This window comes from Dermacentor andersoni, chromosome 7 (assembly GCF_023375885.2).
Source record: "Dermacentor andersoni chromosome 7, qqDerAnde1_hic_scaffold, whole genome shotgun sequence".
NCBI classification, from domain to species: Eukaryota; Metazoa; Arthropoda; class Arachnida; order Ixodida; family Ixodidae; genus Dermacentor; species Dermacentor andersoni.
The window spans coordinates 74,238,417-74,258,555 of NC_092820.1; the positions used below are offsets into that span (position 1 = coordinate 74,238,417).

General features: G+C 45.8%; 1 protein-coding gene across 1 annotated transcript in view; it reads left to right on the plus strand.

The window, feature by feature from the left end:
* Nucleotides 1-20,139, plus strand: part of LOC126534810 (uncharacterized) — a 45,199-nt gene that overhangs the window by 16,407 nt on the left and 8,653 nt on the right. Inside the window, exons 3-5 of the mRNA XM_072289480.1 lie at nucleotides 11,820-12,059; nucleotides 16,890-16,945; nucleotides 17,454-17,585. Coding sequence (XP_072145581.1) covers nucleotides 11,820-12,059; nucleotides 16,890-16,945; nucleotides 17,454-17,585 — 428 coding nt within the window. The remainder of the gene's footprint in view (nucleotides 1-11,819; nucleotides 12,060-16,889; nucleotides 16,946-17,453; nucleotides 17,586-20,139) is intronic.

Sequence of the window (20,139 nt, forward strand, 5' to 3'; positions counted from 1 at the left end):
GATAGAGAAAATGTCTGAGAAGGCCTCCCAAGAGCCAACGACGGCTACCGGCACAACACCGGCACCAATGTGCTCCACCTCAGGGCACTCACTGAACGACTACAACGAACAATCTTCATCCACCGACATGGAACACGAGTTCGACAAGGACCTCATCGAAACCGACCCGACAACTGCCGACCGCACTGGCGGTAGTTGGCACATTGTTGAATCAGAAAGAGCTAAGAAACAACGTAAGAAGAACGAAAAAAGCAAGGAAGCCCACTCTCCGAAGCAACGCGGCTCACCTAGTCAGGCAAACTTCCCGAGAGGGGAACGTGGCGACCATCCATATGGTGTTGCTGACAACCAAGGAAATCGCTTCCACCATCCAAAGCGCAAACCTGTGCCAGCACTACCAAAGGATGATGTAAAAATCATCATGCGTCCCACAAAGGGATTAACAATCAAAGACATACTAATACCAACCTTGGCGAGTGCCATTCTCAAGGCAAGCCAACCAATCCAAGACCATCTCAGTCGAACTCAACATGGACCCGTGAAGCGAGAGAGAATCACAGGCGTGGATTTCATCCTCCGCACTCTCCCCGGATCGAACATTGTAATTCTATCGGTGAGCAGCACGGAAGTGGCCAACGTACTCCGCCGCATCAGGCAACTCGAATGGAACGGACGTGTGCACCAATTCAACACATACGTAGCTGACCCCGACAACTGCTATCGAGGTGTGGTTCACGGCATTCCAGCGGACACACCCATGGAACATTTAGTAGCCAACATGCGAGTACGGACACACGGAGTTCAAATTGAACGAGCTCGGATGCTAGGCAAGTCATCCACGGCGCTCATCACGTTCACCGGTGGCTCCCTTCCCAAATTTATTTATTACATGGGAGGAGAGATGCGATTCCATCCATAAAAGCCCACTGTTCAAATATGCACCAAATGTTTCCAAGCGGGACACCGACCGGATGTGTGCCCCCACCCGATCAACATCTGCAAGAAATGCGGCTTGAAGGATCCCCCCGCCCTTGGACACGAGTGTGTGATCAAATGCGCCGTGTGCGGGGCAGCAGGCCACGCGACTGGAAGCAACTAATGTCCACAGAAGCTAAAGAACATTCGCTCCAAGAACACCAATCGTCAGTCCCGCTCACGAGAGCGAGTGGGCCAGAAGAAACTGCTATGGTTCAGCTCAGAGGACGAGGAAGAGAGCCATCGCCACAAATCCACATCCCCTAATGGCAAAAGAAGTAGGAGCCCATCCAGGGAGCCGTCCAGGGTCGCACAAGCGCCAGTGCCCCCGCAGCACCAGAAGTCACAAAAGCCTCAGGTGAGCTGGGCGACGGTTGTATCTCCCAATGCTCCGCAACACACACCAAGCACACAGCGAGATCCCGGTTATGAAATACTTAAACAGGAAAACGCGCAGCTACGCGCACAACTTCGAGACGAGGAACGCAAACGACAGCGATCCGACGAGAAAATTAAGGAGCTACAGGAACGCCTCACACGAAAAATACAACAGCTAGAATCAGATCGTAGACAATCGGCCACAGAACCGACACAAATCACCTCAAATACTAACACTCTCACACGTAGTGAACCAAAATCACCAACACCAACACCACAAACACCAGATACCGAAGCGCCACCCGCAATGGCGCAAATCCAACTATTATTGGCAGAAGCCTCTAAATTACTAATGCACGATATGATAACACTCGTGAATCAGAAACTCCTCGATTTCCTATCACAAGTGCTGGTAGAATTCGAGAAGCACAAACAACAAGTGACGGAGCAGCTAAAGACCACAGCCAAAACCACAACGACTAAGAAACGCGCCATAGCAGTCGGCGCCGGAACGGCCGGAACGGCCGAGACCAAGACGGCCCACCGCATAATTGATATGGACGGCTCGGACACCGAGATGTCAAAAGCATAAATAACGAGTGGGAACCATGGCTACTACACTTAAAGAGAAAACAAAACAAAACAACCCGGAACAATTAGAGATCTGGCAATGGAACTGCCAATCCTTAACTAGAAAGGCGGCAGCCCTCCAGCAATTTATTAAAAGCTCTCAGGTAGCTCCGGACATAATATGCCTTCGGTAGGTTGGGCCCAAACCGGCCCGACTACAGGGCTATTATGTTCTGAGCGACCCCCAAAATCCTAAAGTTACCACGCTGGTGAACAAGACAATCACGGCACAAATGATATTCCTCCCCCAACGTAACGGGGAAACCAATTCCGTAACGATCAGCGTGCTACCGCGGAAAAGAGGCAAAGCACACAGCATCATAACAAACATTTACAGCCCTCCCAAAAGCAAAGGTCTGTACCTACCCCAAATTTTATCGGACACTAAGACCATAGCGGGCACCAAAGACCGAATGGTGATATTGGGCGATTTCAACGCGCCACATACAATGTGGGGCTACGCGTCCACATCCCCTAAAGGAGCCCTGCTTGAGCAATCGGTTGAGAACCTCAGCATGCAGACAGCAAACCACATAGGCACGCCCACACGCATAGGTAACAGCGTGAGCAGGGGCACAACACCCGATCGCGCGTACACGCTAAACATCAAAGACGCACAGTGGGCATCACTAAACGAAAACTTGGGGAGTGATCATGATCTGATTCGTATTTCACTCTCGACCCCCAAATTACGTAGAACTATTGGCACAGCGAAATTAACCGACTGGTCAAAATACAGGGAGCTCCAACGGAACCTCGACACAGCAAAGACTCCCGACAACATACAAGAATGGACAAACTCATCCAGTCAACACACAAGGACACTACCAAAACCATAGAGCGCACGTCGGATGCCCCCGTGGTAGATTCCCACCTAGTAAACTTGTGGGACGAAAGACACAGATTAGTTAAGCGTTGGAAAAAGCAACGCCTCAACAAACAGCTACGTGCCCGCATAACACTTCTGGCGGAGGAAGCGCAACGACACGCTGACGAATTAGCGAAAAATGAGTGGGCTACGTTCTGAGGGTCCCTCTCGGGGACCTTGGGAACGGCTGGCACGTGGCGCATCCTTCGTGGAATGCTCGACCCGGATAGCACACGCACGGAAAACAACAAACGACTCCAAATCATCTCGGACAGTTTCCCAGGCACAGACGCGGAGCTACTAGACAAACTGAAAGAACGATACATAGGACCACCACTGAACACAGACGCCCCAAACGAGACGCGACCATACCTTGGAAAGGCGAATTCCAAAGTAGATGAACCTTTCACCTATGCAGAAGTCTTTGAGGCAGCTCAAGCAGCCGCCAAAAACTCGGCTCCTGGCCCTGATGCCATCCCGAACGCGATGCTCCGGAACCTGGACGCTAGAGTCCTGACTAAAATCACAGAACTGTTCAATGGCGAGAGCTGGCTCAAAGGCCAATTGCCCCCGGAATAGAAACACGTTAAAATTATTATGATCCCCAAACCTAAAAAGACCCCCTCAATAGACGCTCTGAGGCCCATTTCTCTCACTTCCTGCCTAGGTAAACTGTGTGAACGAGTAGTACAAATAGCACTGCAGCGGTACCGTGAGGAAATAAGATGGTTTCCAAACACCATGATAGGGTTCCGTACGGGGCTATCCTGTCAAGACGCATTCTTACTGATCAGAGAAGAAGTTATAGCTAACATCGCCCGCGGAGAGGAAAGACTAGTGCTCGCACTAGACCTCGAGGGAGCATTTGATAACGTTTCGCACTAAACAATATTGGAGGAACAAGAATTGACGGGATGCGGAGAACGAACGTACAACTACGTGCGGGCCTTTCTCGCCAACCGCACCGCCACAATAGGAATCGGTCAGGTCGCTTCCCAAAAGTTCAATATGCCCAGTAGAGGAACACCCCAAGGGGCAATAATATCACATGTGCTGTTCAATATAGCGATGTGTCGCCTGGCGCGACAGCTGGACCAAATCCCCGATTTGGGCTACACACTGTACGCGGACGACATAACGCTGTGGGCAGCAAGGGGCTGTCTGGGACACAAAGAACAAGTACTACAACAAGCAGCCGAGGAAGTAGACAAATTCTCGAATAGCAGTGGCCTCAAATGTGCCCCCGAAAAATCGCAGATCATTCGGGTACACTCGAGGGGCTACATATCCAACGGACCTGTCAACATCGTTGTGCAAGGACACACGGTCCAAGAAGTTAAGGTGATGCGGATCATGGGCTTCTGGCTCCAAAGTAGCGGGAACGCATCCCACACCATCAAAACATTGAAAACTACCGCAAATAATACTGCGCAAATGATCCGTCGCGTAACTTATAGGAAAGTGGGCATGCAAGAACACGACACGCTGAGGCTCGTCCAAGCACCAGTAATAAGCCGAGTCACGTACGGCCTGCCCTACCACTTCCTTAGTCGCGAGGAGGAAAGACAGGTCGACATCATAATAAGATCAGCATACAAAGCGGCGCTTGGTCTACCCAAGGGGACGTCCACAGATCGCCTGCTAGCCTTAGGAGTACACAACACATTCGAAGAACTAAAACAAGCCACACTAATGTCCCAGAGGCAACGCTTGAGCTACACTCACGCAGGACGGGCCCTACTGACAAGGGCACGTATTTCCCCACACCCACAATTTATCAGCGAACACGTATTACCACTACCAACCTCAACACGAGCTCGAATAGCAGTGGCCCCCATACCCAAAAACATGCACCCTGAATACAATAAAGCAAGGCGAAAAGCACGCGCACAACATATTAGAGCAATGTATGAAAATAATCCCACGTGCAACACAATATACACGGACGCAGCAGCGTATCCGAACGTATACTCGAACGCCAGTGATGCCCAAAAGAATATCAGGAGGTACGCAGCGGCAATCGTCGACACGAAAGCACAGCAACAATTTACGGCATCCGTCAAGGCAGGTACTCCGGCGGCTGCCGAAAATTTCACCGTGACAATGGCCCTCGCTCACGCGGAACGCACGCAAAAGAGCGTCACCATAATAACAGACTCTCAAGAAGCATGTCGAATTTTTCTCAGGGGCCACGTGACCGAAACATGTCACTCAATAATACCGACGAAATTCGCCCATCATCACCGGATCCTATGGTGTCCAGGTCATACAGGCCTTGAGGGGAACGAACTGGCCGATTCGCTAGCCCGAGGTATTATTAACCAGGACGACTCGACTGGGACGGTCCCATGTAGCCACTGTAATGACCCCAATCCAACGAATGCCCGGGAGATTCTCGCTCATCAGCGTGCAACCAGAAAAAAATACCCTGCCCCTCACCCACAACTCAGTGGAGAGGAAGCTACCTGCTGGCGCAAAATTCAGACTGGGATATTCCCTCACCTTAAGTTACAGAATGCCATGTTCCCCACTCGCTACAGGCCCGACTGCCTGTGGTGCGGAGGCATACCAACACTACAACACATTGCTTGGAATTGTGAATCACACCCGTTTGATAAAACACACCACACAATGGAGCAATGGGAGGCACAGCTAACCAGCTCAGACCTGGCGGGACAACAGTCCTTCATACGACAGGTCAAGTGGGCGGCCGAGGCCAGCGGGGCCTTGGACTAAAGGGTCTCCGACCACTGCACGTAAATCGTTTGTCAATAAAAGTTTCTCTCTCTCTCCTATTACAAAGAATAAGCTTTAAGTACATTGTGGACCTTTTCTATACTCAAGAAGCCTTGCGTAAAAGCCCTTGCCGACATGTCCCTATGAGACTTTGTATGGCCGATAGCTCTTCAAACGCATAGCCGCTTGCCCGCATGCCCACTTCCCGGCCCGCTCAAGAGCCCTAAACCTTCCAGCCTCGTCAAAGGCTTTAGCAGCATTGGCGGGCACATTTTCTGGTTTCTGTCTTCCTTTATGGATGAAATAGTTGGGTGCAACGTGACTCGACTACCGTTGATCACTTTCACATGGCTTCAAGGACTGTTTCTGACAAAGGCGCTCTGACTGGCGAAAGCCGCTGAGTGATACAAGCGTTAAACCACTGGCCCCAAAAGCACACACTCTGGTCCTATTTTGTTTAACTTCTTTCTCCACACTCGGCTGGTCTTGTTGCCGTCTTCTTTATTTCTCTGTAGCCAACTTCGACAATGTTTCGTTGCCTACTTTCTTTCACTTATTGCCACTTGTTACATTTGTCTATTCGGACACCTACCTAGCAACAGATACTCGTTCTCGGACATTAGATAAGAATGAACACATATTCAGGGCACTCTTTTGTAGAGATGCCTGTTTCGATGCTATTCCTTGACGCGTCTTTCCCGCTCCGTCGATAATCAGAGCGACGGTCAGTTCGTGTTATCAGTCTGTTCAGCAAGCCATGAACATTGAATGATAAAAGTAACATTGAATCGAGCAGGAGCCATCGCTAAAACTTCGCAGCCCCAGTGCCACGCGTCCACAGGCACATACATTAGTGTGACTATGAATTACCAACCAGCCCAAGCCTATACTCTTCTGAAGTTCACATACGTAGTGGCCTAACTTGTCAAGTCGGGCACATACAGTGTGGCACATTCGCAGGGACGCAAGTTCACTGTCGGCAAGACAGCTGCTGGCAGCATCCGCGGAGTGGGAAGAACGAGCAAAGAAATCTTCGCTTAAAAGACAGCATTCGTCTTTGGCCACAGCATCTCTGCTTCGCAGCCTCGACAAACGACCTTCGTCACTGATCATCAAGCAAAATAGAAGAGAAATGCTGTCTCTCCTTCACTAAGCGGGTGGTCGAACCCTGTACCTTTGCATAGACAGCTCCGAATTTTTTTTATAACTGAGCCAAGGACTCTAATGCGTCTGCACACGCTCGGAACAGCTACAAACTCCTGCTTTAAAAGTACGCTGTACATCGTCGAGAATGAAAACGCGCATTCTGTCGCACTAAGAAAGCGGTGCTACAGATGACAAATGGAGTAGCAGTGTAAAGAGCACAAGGATTTCAGCAATAACATACATGCGAGACTCTTTCATTGGTCTGCGCGTACATAACCGTTCGATACGGGACATTCTGTTAGTCTTGTATTAAGCTATCGCTTAACGCCTTGACTAGTTTTACACTAGTACATTAGTGCTTTTTTCCATATCCTCAAAACTTAGAAAGCCAATCTCAGTTAACAGTCTCGGTTAACATACAGCAACTGCTTTTTTTTTTTCGTTTTTTAACAAAGCCTTCTATGCGGAACAAACAAACTGTAGGTTGTCAGCAGGTGACTGAAGAAGGCTCTAGTACACATTTTTTGCATCTTACTTAAGTACATACTACTAATGACCTTCTGAACTTTTGATGATTAACATTATGACCATTGTGCCAGAATTAGGACTTCAGAGCACATTTGAAGTATAATTTCCCCTCCACGTTTAGACAAAGCCTGCAAAATATGAAACGCATTAGCAGACGCGGCACCCACAGTAATCATGGCAATCACGCTGCAAATGTAGAAATTCTAAGGCGCGAGTTAACATTCCTGTGCTGAACAATACGCCTATAACCCCCTTTTACGCCGCCTCGTTGTTTTCTGTTTCCCGTATATGTTTCTCTATCTCACATTGTTTTGTCTACCACATTTGTCATAGTACATTTTGTCTCGCGTATTGCTTCTTAATTACACCAGTACTAGGCTCCGTAGCTGTCCCTCGGCACTATAATTAACATTTAATTGATTATTATTATAATTATTATATTATTAATAGTATTATTATTATTATTATTATTATTATTATTATTATTATTATTATTATTACTATTATTATTATTATTATTATTATTATTATTATTATTATTATTATTATTCGGTACGAAAACATAGATATGTGACAGGGAGGTCAAGGAATGAAGGCTCAATAAAAGAAGACTTCATATCCGCACTCAAGAAAGGTCGCGTTCCTTTCTCGTGCGTCCCTCCCTCTACGAAAGGCGTTGTGTTTTCTGGCACTCTATATTATGTGTAGTGTTTGACACGCACCAAAAGGTTTGACATCGAGACGTTTTTCAAGATAGTCGCTTTACCGGAGAAGAAGTAAATGTAGATTTTTTTAATGATCTCTGCAAGCTCTTCACTGTGTGCAATCTTACACGTAAAGAAGAGCGATCGGCCTGCAATATCCAATTATGCAATATAAAGGTACCCGAGCAGCATAAAACCTAGTATATGAAATCCCGCTAAACTCTGGTAAAGTTTACGCAGGACAGACGCGACAATGTGTTAATCAAGCGCCAGGAAATTCCAAAACAACATAAAAATGAATACGGCAATGATTTAGTACTTGATTTCAAAGAGCAAGTTTGCATAGATTTGTTTGGTTAGATTAAGTTGCTGAAAAAGACAAATACCAAGAAGGAACGTGAAATTCCTGAAGCATCTTACATCTGTAAAGCTGGCGATAAACCTGTTCGAGAGCCATCCCTCGCCCTGCTGAAAAAAAGAAAGAATTTTGTGCTTAGAGAATAGGGAATGACAATGTGTATTGCTTACATTCTCGTTCTGTTACTTTTGTGTAGGTCTGCATGAAAGTTATTATATGCGCTGGCGTTTTTCCTCAATGAGCTTCAGTCTGTCCAGCCAGTGCTCTGTCTGTACTCCCCCGATAGGTGAAGAGCATTTTCGGTATGTCTTAAACTAACATTTTATAACGGTTCGACCTTTTGATGACTCAAAAGTTACGGTAAACTCAAAGCCACTTTACGCCCAAATATTTCAGCGGAATAAATGTATCAGTTTTGCGAGTCTCACCTGTCGTAACTCTCCCTGAGGCAAGATTAGGTTGTGTATTACTCAACTGCCTTGGAGCCATGATATTAACAATGAATGCAGACTAGTCGCCTTGTGTTTTTCTAATGAAATTGATGAAGCTACAAAGAACTCGTTTACGTAAAAGCAAAGAGGTAGCTTCAGCTGTAACCGTGCTGCGGCCTGCTACTTGGAACATGGAAAGGGGACAGCGGAATTACTGATGCCTAATTATGATTAAGACGAGTTCGTATATATAAGACCATCCCGTTGAGGCATGTCTAAATCAGATTTATATGCCTCAATTCATTTAAAAGTTCAAGTCGCTATTGTTTATAAAGCCAGCAATAAAAGGCCTGCTTTTGCGAGGCAACCTCACAGAGCAAATGATGCCGGTAGGATTTTGACGACAGCATTACTTGAACTGCTGCATCACTTTCGGTTGTCTTGGTCGACAGATGCGAAAATATTTACCCTTGAGACATGAACTACTAATTAAAATAAAACCCAGTTGAGTGGTTTAGTGTTAAAGCAAACAATAACGCTATTTTAGCCCTAATTAGTCACCGGTTTATTACCGCCCAGCAAAACTACACTGACCTCTAATTCGTATTTTGCGCCCCGTGATTCCCTGGTGACACTTATGTTAAGTGGTCTCCTGCTCTGGGCTTTATAACGTCGTATGAATCCTCGTAATGCGCCGGATCCCGCTATCTCTGCGAAGAACTGCATCGCATTGCAGAGCCAATATGGTTAGATCATTTTCTGTTTGACTAGTATGATTAGACATCCTTCCGCTAGTGTAGCTGAAGCTGATACTGATGACTTGCAGCAAATAATCGAATCAAAACAACCCCTGACTGACAATGCAAGATGTGGCAATAGATCTGTGGTGTAACTATTCTTCTGGTGTCGGAGCAGACGCTATATAGCAACAAGGTTACTTATTTAAAGAAAAACAAGAAGAGTGGCCTGAAGTATACGCTCCATCTGTCACCAATTCATCTGCGCGTCTATTCACACGTAAAGCAGGACTTTTAGCCTTTACTCAACAGTGGTAGGCATAAACAAAAAGTAGGTTTTACGCCTCCACTTAACCACGGTATCAACAAATGAACAATGCTATGGCGGAACTGGAACCGTAACCAGGACTTCGCCGACGAAAGTATACCTCAGTGTTTGGCTGGCCATTCTTCGCGTTGCTTAGGGTATTCTCGATAAAGATTATTTGACATTACAATGAAATCTGCACGTCTTACTAACAGCGCGCTCTTCTGTGAGGAGCTAGCAGAAAAACAATCAACAGCCAGAACATAAAATTGCAGACATGATGGAAAGGAGGTTGAAAAACGCAGAAAAAAAAAGAAGGGTGAAGGGAGCTACAATTGTTACAATTGCTACAATTATGCTACAATTGCAGCTTCTTCCAAGTCTTGTAAGCATGCATAGCGCAAACAGCTCGAAAGAAAGTTCTAGCTCTAGGATGTGTGGATGTGCTCCACTTTCCATACTCCAAATATGATGCCACAATGTCGTCCAAAAATATGCAGTGGCAAGCTGTGAATACCGGAGAATAATCGGTGCACAGGAGTTGCCCGTACGGCAGCTCCTGTGCACCGATGCGGACACCCAGATAGGCAGTTTGCTATGGCGTCTCTCCAATTAGATCCTTTATCAAATGTCGTGTAATCCCCGCAGGGGCGCCTGCGTCAGCAGGCGTTTGGTGTGTTGCGACGCCACGTACCCGAGCACACGAGGGTTGGAACCTCCCGCGTGTAGCCGTGCGCGGCTTAGCCGTGTCCGAGGAAAAGGGGATCCTGGGGGTTGAGCCAACGCCTGATGCTTGGACCTTTACGGCCCCTCGGCGGCAGCAACACACTCCTTTGGCCTCTGCTTCACGTAGACGGCACCTCCGGCCCGACCCGACCGGGGGAAATCGGCAGTCGCCTTTTCCTTGCCTCCCCTCCATCTTTCACTTTCCTATCTCCTCTCTCACAACTCTCCTGTCCCCTCCTCTCTTCTTGCGTTTTTCCCTTTTTTCCTGGGTGACTAGGGTTAACCTTGTGTGGCGAGCTGTCCTGAGTTCAGCCATATTTGGTTATAGCTGCGCTGTACAGCTGGCCTGGGTAAGAATTGCTTACAAGTTCTTCTCCCGCCCCTTCGTAGGGCTCCATGGTGGGTGGCTGGCACCGCGGCCAAATAATACATTTTCCCATGGCACCTCCTCTCTCCCAACCAGATCGCCCTCAGAAAAGAGGGCGGACCGACTGCTGATTTTTTCCAAACAACCAAAGAAGTCTTCCCTAGGTATCTCGTGATACACAGTGAAAAGCCAGAAAAACCGCCTAGAAAAATATATCCGTTCTCAGTAGCAAGATGTCTGAAAGAAGCCATAGGGTCCAGCTATAAAGTAACAAAGCTTGCTAGCGGTGACCTACTGTTATAAATCCAAAGCAAAGCTCAAGTGTGCAAACTTTCTAATATCGTATAGTTTGAAGACATCCCCGTCTCAATTTCAACCCACAGATCGCTGAACACAGTGTGCGGGGTGATTTCTGAAATTGACTTTTTGGATCTCTCCGAAGAAGAAATGCTAAATGGGCTTTCCGAACAAAACGTGAGCAATGTTCAGAGAATTAAGATAAGAAAAGACAACAGAAAGTTACCCACCAAGCACCTAATTTTCACTTTCCCCTGCTGCACACTTCCAGAGACAAATGAAGTTGGGTACACGAAATTTGCAGTTCGCCCATACATACCGAACCCCCGACGTTGCTTCAAGTGTCAGAGATTTGGCCGCGGCTCCCAGAGTTGCCGTGGTCGCAAAACCTGCGCGAAATGCGCATCCAAAGACATCTTCTGAAATATGCGAAGCAGCACCTCGCTGTGCGAACTGTGAAGGAGAGCATGCTGCATACTCCAGATCTTGTCCCTCCTGAAAGAGAGAAAAATAAATCACTACATTGAAAACAATTGAGAACATTTCATTCAAAGCGGCCAGAAACCGCATCCTAGTCCAACACAAGTTTTCACTCAAACCGAACATGAACTTCGCCGATGTGGTGCGACAGGGCGATCCACCACACCAGCCTCCGGCACCTGCCCAGACCACGCAGTGAGGCTGGGACGGAGCCATCCTCGCCCCCGGTGGTAGCCGCTCACGCTGCTCCACCAGCCGCAAAGCAGGCTATGCCATCCCTCGAGTTGGCAAGCCTCAAGGCCTCTGCCCACGAGGCGAGGTCTGAAAAAAGTGCCGACGTGAATTCTGCACGACCCTCCAGCACCTCTGATGAGGTAATAAGACAAGTCAGGTTGGTTCCGTGCCGTCAACGTCACAGGGACGGCGGAACTCCTTGGAAAGCGCTAAAAAAGAAAACCCCCGAATCACAGGGCCAAAACCAATTAAGCGTTTTCCTACCCCACACACATAAATCAACATGGCATTCCTAATACAGTGGAATTTCAGAGGACTCCTAAATAATTTTAGTGACATAAAAGAGATCATAAATTATTTCTCTCCTGTAGCAATGTGCCTACAGGAAACGAACTTAGGTCCTCAGCATACAAGTGTACTAAAAAAATATAAGTCTTCCGACGTGACCGAGAGCAGGCAAACAGGCTCTCAGGAGGGGTAGCCATCATTGTACAAAGTGGCATCGCAGCTCGTGAAGTCAAAATAAAAACTAAATTTGAAGCTGTGGCAGCCACTTTGCTCTCTTACAAAACGATTACGGTATGCTTTGTGTATTTGGAACCACACCTAAAAATAACCCTTCATGAGTTAGAGGACCTGTTCTAACAATTACCAGAGCCGTATCTGGTAGCTGGGGATCTTAATGCGCACTCCCGTTCCTGGGGAAGCGATAAAACAGACATAAGAGGACAAATTATAGAAGATTTTATTCTAAGCAATAATGTTTGTTAGCTGAATTCAGGCAATTCAACATACTGCTCCCCAAGCTCAGGAAAGATGAGCTGTATTGATTTATCCTTTAGTTCACCTTCTGTATTTAACGATTTTAAATGGGACGTCATAGACAACCTATATGGAAACGATCATCTACCAGTCATAATCACTCTTCCATCCCCACCTGCAATCATCCCAAACAAACCATGACGATGGAAGCTCTACGCAGCTGACTGGACACTGTTTAGAGAGAAATCCAATCTGTATGAAGTCTTTTCTGAAGACCTTAGTGTCGATGATGTTAATGAACTATTCACAACTTGTACTTTAGCCACTGCCAGTTTAGCTATCCCCCAGACTTCAGGAGTGGCGAGACAAAATCACAAGGTGTGGTGGACTCGGGAATGCAAAGAAGCAAAGCAAAAACAAATTAAAGCCTGGGGTGTCTTTCGCAGATATCCCACTTAGGAAAACCTCCTAATCTTTAAAAAGGCACGAGCTAAAGCACGATACGTCCGCCGTAATGCCGGAAAGGTGTCATTGCAAGCATACGTTCAATCAATAAATAGCACAGTCACAACTAAAAAAATGTTGGAGCAGGTACGTAAGCTCCAGGTAGCTACTCCCCATTTACAATTCCTCTCCTGACAACCCCTGGCATCCAAACAAGTATAGAGGAACATGCCAACATATTAGGAGAACATTTCGCTGCAGTCCCTAGTTCTTGACACTACACTGAGTTACTTTTAAAATATAAAAAGATGGCTGAAAAGCAAAGGCTTCCGATTAGTGGCAGCATAAATGAGACGTATAATAGTTTAATCACACACCAAGAAATCCCTAGAGTACTGTCTGCCGGGAAACAAACTGCACCAGGGCCCGACGAAATTCACTATGAAATGCTGGCACATCTTTCCGAGTCCGCATTAAAAGCACTTATGAATTTTTTTAACAAGATACTGTTACAAGGGAAAATACCGGAGGCCTGGAAAAAAGCTATTATTGTACCCTTTCTGAAAATTGGAAAGCCACCGACATCTCCCGGTAGTTATAGCCCAATAGCCCTTACCAGCTGTCTGGCAAAATCTTTCGAAAGCATTCTGAATATTAGATTGATGTTTATTCTAGACACCCATGAACTGCTTGACATCAAACAGTGTGCTTTTAAAAAACGTGCTCTACAACTGATCACCTCATTCGACTTGAAAACACAATCCGAGAGGCATTCGTCCATAGACAACACAGCCTTGCCGTTTTTTTTTTATCTGGACAAGGCTTACGATACTACCTGGAGGTATAAACGAGAAGAAAGGGGGTTAACCGAGGGGCCCGATTTTTATTAGTCATATCATAGGAAGCCAACACAACAGCCTTGGTTTCAGTGTTTGTTGGCTTCTTATGATATACCTGGAGGTATGGCATTCTCCGCGACCTAGCAGATCTGGGCATTCGCGGCAGGATGTTAAACTGCCTGCGTGACTTTTTGTCCAACCGTTCCTTCCATGTAGGGCTCGGTTAAACTCTCTCAAAGAAGTTCAGTCAGGAAAATGGGATACCACAAGGGTGTATCTTAAGTACTACCCTCTTTATTGTAAAAATGCACTCCCTAGCACAAATAATTCCAAAATTCATTATGCATTCAATTTACGTTGATGATCTACAGATAGCTTGCACATCATCAAGCGTATCAACATGCGAGAGGCAAGTACATTTGACGATAAACAAACTAGCAACATGGGCAGATAAAAATGGATTCCAGTTTTCTCCACAGAAAACAGTGGCTGTTATGTTCACGCTGAAACGATGTTTACAGGCTGATCCCACCCTACACCTTAATGAATCCGAACTCCCAGCAAAAACGAGCACAAATTCCTAGGCATTACTTTTGACAAAAAGCTTACTTGCCTACCTCACATAAACACTATGAAAAACAAGGCCTCTGGAGCACTCAACATACTTAATGTCCTCTCACGGAAACGCTGGGGCTCTGATAGGGCATGCCTTCTTCAAATATACCGCTCCGTCATACGCCCCTCCTTGGACTATGAGTGCATAGTGTATGGCTCTGCCAGATCATCACATTTGAAACGATTGGACCTGGTACACAATTTAGGACCTGGTACACAATTTACGCTTGTCAACTGGTACCTACAGGACGTCGCCCATAACCAGTTTGTATGTAGAAACTAACGAACCCCCACTTGCAGACAGAAGAAGCATGCTGACATGCTCATATGTTCTAAAAATCCGTTCCTTGCCAAAACATATATTACCCAATATAGTTAACAAATGCCCATCTAGAATACTGTTCATAAACAAACCCCAGGCTATCAGACCACTTCTTCTCCGGTGTGAAGAGAAATTACAAGAGTTAGATGTAACGAACACACTGCCTAACATTGCCCGGAAACCCGATCCACTGCCACCATGATACTGCTTGCCTTCTGTTTGTGACTTCTCATTGACACGATTTCAGAAAAAACTAACTCCGCAGGAACATATATTCCAAGAATATTCAGCACTTAAAGAAAAATATGTGGAATATACAGCATTTTATACCGATGGTTCCAAAGCTGCACACTACGTGGGATGTGCTGTGACACAGAACAGCTGGGAAAAAATAGCACGGCTGCCGCAATGTGCATCAATTCTCACAGCAGAAAGTCATGCAATTTCCATGGCTGTGGAAAGAATAGTACATGAATACATTGAAAACAGCATCATTTATACAGACTAACTAAGCAAACTTACAGCACTTCAGCCTAGGAATGCAGCTCTACCAATAATCGATTACATCCTACACAACATAACAAGAGACACGAGGCGGGGACAAAACATCAAATTTTGTTGGGTACCGAGCCACGCAGGAATCTGTGGAAATGATAAAGCACGCGAGAGTGCAGTGAAAGCTCGAAATAAGGAAATCAAAAACATAAGAATTTCTTACAGAGATTGCATGAAATTAGTGGGCCATAAACTGAAAGAAAAATGGCAGTCCGCATAGAGCAATCAAACGAACAATAAGCTACGCCTTGTAAAACCCACCATAGAAGAGTGGAAGTCATGTTCACGCCAATAACGGTTTATTGCACTTGTCTTATGTCGCCTCCGCATTGGACACACACACCTTACCTATAATCTCTTGCTGACAAAAAAAGGACAAGCCTGTTTGTGACAAATGCGGAGACGAACTTACAGTAACCCACATTTTACTCCCATGCAGACAACTTGAGACATTAAGAAAAAAAATATTTTACGCGATTTTACAGCGAACACATTCCTTTTCATCCTTCATTGATTTTAAGTGAAGATGCACTGGTTGGGACAATTCATGTATTTAGCTTTTTAAAAGAAACCGGTTTTCTTGAAAAATTGTACAGCCTGACCTTGTTCTCTTTTACAACCAGTGACACACCTTATCCACATTCTTATGTCTGAGAAGAAGGCTGAGGTGTTTATTTAATTTGTTGGAATCCTCGGGGTCCTCTATCAGAAAAGGATCTTTTGAGGTTACCCAGCTTTTTCCTACATTATACCTTGCGATCGGCGCATGATGGCCTTAGTTGCTTATGCGCCATTACACTCAATATCAACATCAACATCATCGAATGTCGTGTAATAAACGATCTTTTTTCATATAACAACTGAAGTCATAGGACTCTGACTGCTTCTATGGAAAAACTCCCCAAGGTATCTTACGTCACGTAGCATCAGCCATTGCTTGTGCTCTCGTCTCTTTCCGTAGGATATGAAATGCTTTAATAAATGTACCATCAATATTGTTGCCATCTTGTCAAATATCTCCATGTCTACTTTTCCGAAAGCAGAGCGACAGTTTACTCCAATGCCTAAAAATAATTTAGAAGCGCTATTTTCAGACGAGTGCCTGCGTGCAACAATACCAATTTCTTCCGGGTGCCTAAAAACATGGAGGTCCAACAGCTCGGAAAGCCACTCTTCAACATCTCAGTCGACCTGTACAGGGAAATTGTTGCGAAAAATCACCACAGAGAAAACATTTTCTTCTCTCCAGTCAGCATCGTTGCGGCACTCTCCATTTCTCTGGCAGGGGCACGTGGTAACACAGATCGCCAAAGTTCTACACGTGGACAGCGAAAAGATTCACATGCATTACTCGCGTTTTCTTTTTAAGCTGCGCGGCTTTGCACTCGACGTCGCCAACCGAATGTACTCTGAACTGTTCCACTTATGGGCACTCACCTCTCCGTTCTAGGTTGTTCTTACGACACTACTATGGAGTCCGTCGACTTGAAGAGCAACTACGAGAAGGTACGAGTCCAGATAAACGCCGGGGTAGAACATGCCACCGAATCAAATATCAAGGAACCTTTGCCCGACGGAAGCGTGAATGATCTGACCACCCAAATCCACGTCAACGCCGTACATTTTAAAGGCATTTGAAAGTGCGAGTTCGAAGCCAAGTCAACGCGCCCTACGTATTTTCAGCTAGACCCGAAAAAAAAAAGAAAAGCATTGACATAATGAACCAGAAAAACGATAACAAGATGGGTAACAGCGACGAGCTCAGGGCAAGTGCTTTCGAACTACCGTACTGTGGTGGCAGGACCTCCATGGTCGTTCTTCTTCCCGACAGGTATGACGGACTGTCCAAACTTGAGAAGCGAATGAACGCCGAGGAACTTCTTCAGCTTTTGAGAAATCTTCACCGCCGCTCCGGCATAGATCTCTTTCTCCGGAAATTCAAGCTGGCATATTCTATTAAGCTTAAAGAAAGATAGATTGCTTTGGGAGTGAAAAATCTCTTCACGTGCCCCAGCTGCTGACCTCACTGGAATTAGCACTAGCTGTAAGCTCTCGACCTCGCAAGTGTTCCACAAGGCCTACGTGGAGGTCACCGAGGACGGCACGGAAGCTGCTGCTCCGAGAGCCTTGGATCGTGTGCCCCGCTGTACTTCTCCAACATTTACCATAAACCGACCATTCATGTTTGTCATATGCTGGCTTGATCCGAAAACTATTCTTTTCATGGGTCCCATTCGTGACCTAGGAGCGGAGTAATGATGACACCAGAGGCTTAACATTATGCCCGTACGCATAGTAAGTGTCCGTAGAAGCGATACTCTAATTAGTGTTGCCTCTTTGTGCATAGATACACCTATTCCAGGATGCCTCTGTAGCACTCTGTTCGTAGTCTAATGCAGTGATATCAAGTATTTGTTATGTACATCAAATAAAGCCAAACTTATGTACCTGATAAACCGCAACATAGGTCCTGAGTTTTTTGCCTAAAAAAAGCACCTTAACTAGCCCCTCGTTTTAATAGCGATCATTATAGCACATTGTGGGTCGTCGTGTGGCCAAGTCAAGGCAGGAGGTCAACCTATATTCCTAGCCGACCTATATTCTGGCTTATACTCTGCTATGTAAACGTTCTGATCCTACGCTATTTCTGTTTCCCAGTCGCCTGAATATTAAACACACGTTATTCCAGGGTTGTGCTGGTAAATTATTAGACACTCTCGTGGATCTGAAATTCCATTATGTAGAACCGGTGTAAGTGCTCTTTTCCCACCAAAATCCTGCGGTTTAAATGAGGCTTCAGGAGCAAAAGCATCTCTCACAAGTAGGTTAAAAACATATTATTCGTAAGGCAGAAGCAGCCAGTAAGGCTGATGTTCACAAAATGGTGCTGTCGCACAAAGTGGCTTTTATTTAAATGCCTCATACTTCCCGAATAAGAAAAATCTGGCATATTTTACACTTTGTGAGTGTCCTTTATTCTAACAACAGGGGGCTTAAGAGCGTAAAATTTGACATAGTGACGCGAAATAAGTTGGCACGTACGTGCACGGGGGTAACCTCGGCCGAACTACTCGTCGGCCTGAGGTCTGGGGTATGCTCCAAGGATCTTAATATCTACCGTACCCCGCACCTCCACCAGAAATGTCACCCAGCTAGTACAAGCTAGAACAGATCACCAGCGTCAGATTGACAAAACAACGTCTGCATTTAGAAATGGCTGATCCTTGGAGAACGCGCGCGCAACCACGAACTTACTCGTTGTCGCCTCAAGCGGCCAGTGTCATCACGTGCCAGCTTATTTCGCGTAAATATTACGCCTATACGCTGGGATACAGCAGGCAAGACCGTTTGAAACAGTTATACCTCCTTCACTTTATGCCTTCGTTTAAGTACTACACACACTCTATCTAGGGAAAACACGGGGAAGCCAGGGCATAGAAATTCAAGACGATGAGCAAAATGAGAATAAGGTAAAAGCGGGAACCCAGCATTTCGACAAGGGGACTTGTCTCTTCGAAGGCAACATATGCTTTTCTCGGCATAGTATCACCAGCCACAGGACCACCAGCCTTTATGACAACCGGGCCACCAGCTTTTATAACAAAATATTCTAATGTCTTCTCAAGCATAAGCAGCATATTACGAAAAATACCACTCAATATTATCAATTACCAAGCGTCTGAGAAAAGCATTGCCGCTTGCACCAAGGGTGACCTATCACCGCAACAGAAACATTAAAGACGTGTTCGCGCACGCAAAAGTCAACCAACATCATTTCCCCGTAATAAAAGTATGTTCCCGCTCCAGGTGCAATGCCTGCAGGTACATTCAAAGTGACATTAAAATTAAAAGCACCGCAAGAACCTGTACACACGAAGTGAAAGCTAGCTTTACTTGCACTATATCCGATGTGATTTATATGCTTCAATGTTCCTTCTGTAAGGTACAATATATCGGTGAAACGGCAGAATTAACCATTCTAACCTAACCTAACCTATCATAAAACGGATGTGGCACGGACGAAGCTAAATATTTTCCCAAAGGCATTGCCGAGCATTTGGACCAAGCAAGTCATAACTTTGATGAACTTAAGCTAAACATCGTGCAGTAAAATTTCCGTTTTGCGCGGGACAGAAAATACAGAGAATCACACCTTATCCATAAGTTCAAGACATTGGGACCAATAAACATAAACGTTTCAAAGGGAGCTTCAGAATCTATTCGCTATGCTAAATTTGAAGCTATATGCAGGAGCAGTTAGTTATTTCTCATTCGCTTGCTTAGTGTTTTTTGTGTGTTTCTTCTTTTATCCCTTTCTTTTGTTCTTTTATTTATGTATTTATTCCATATTATCATTATTTCTATTTTTTTTACATGCACCGTTTTCTACCGCTTCTTTTATTCTCTCTTGCCGAGAGACGATAGAAGAGGATTCCTCCCAATAAAGTCGCGTGTCAACAGAACGCGATCCCATAACAAACTCGTTTTATATACTCCACATGAGACACTTCGCACTCAGTCACAAGACTGATGACATCAATATCAGACACGAACCCAACAGAAAGCAACGTTCTTTCGCTGCCGGAACGCGGTCCTGGGATGTAATTTTTCTCTGTACAGAAAGAGCGCTGCTGGGGACATCTGAGATATCCTAGGGACTCCTTGCGGAAAAGCTGTGACACGCCGGGAAAGCGAGGTCG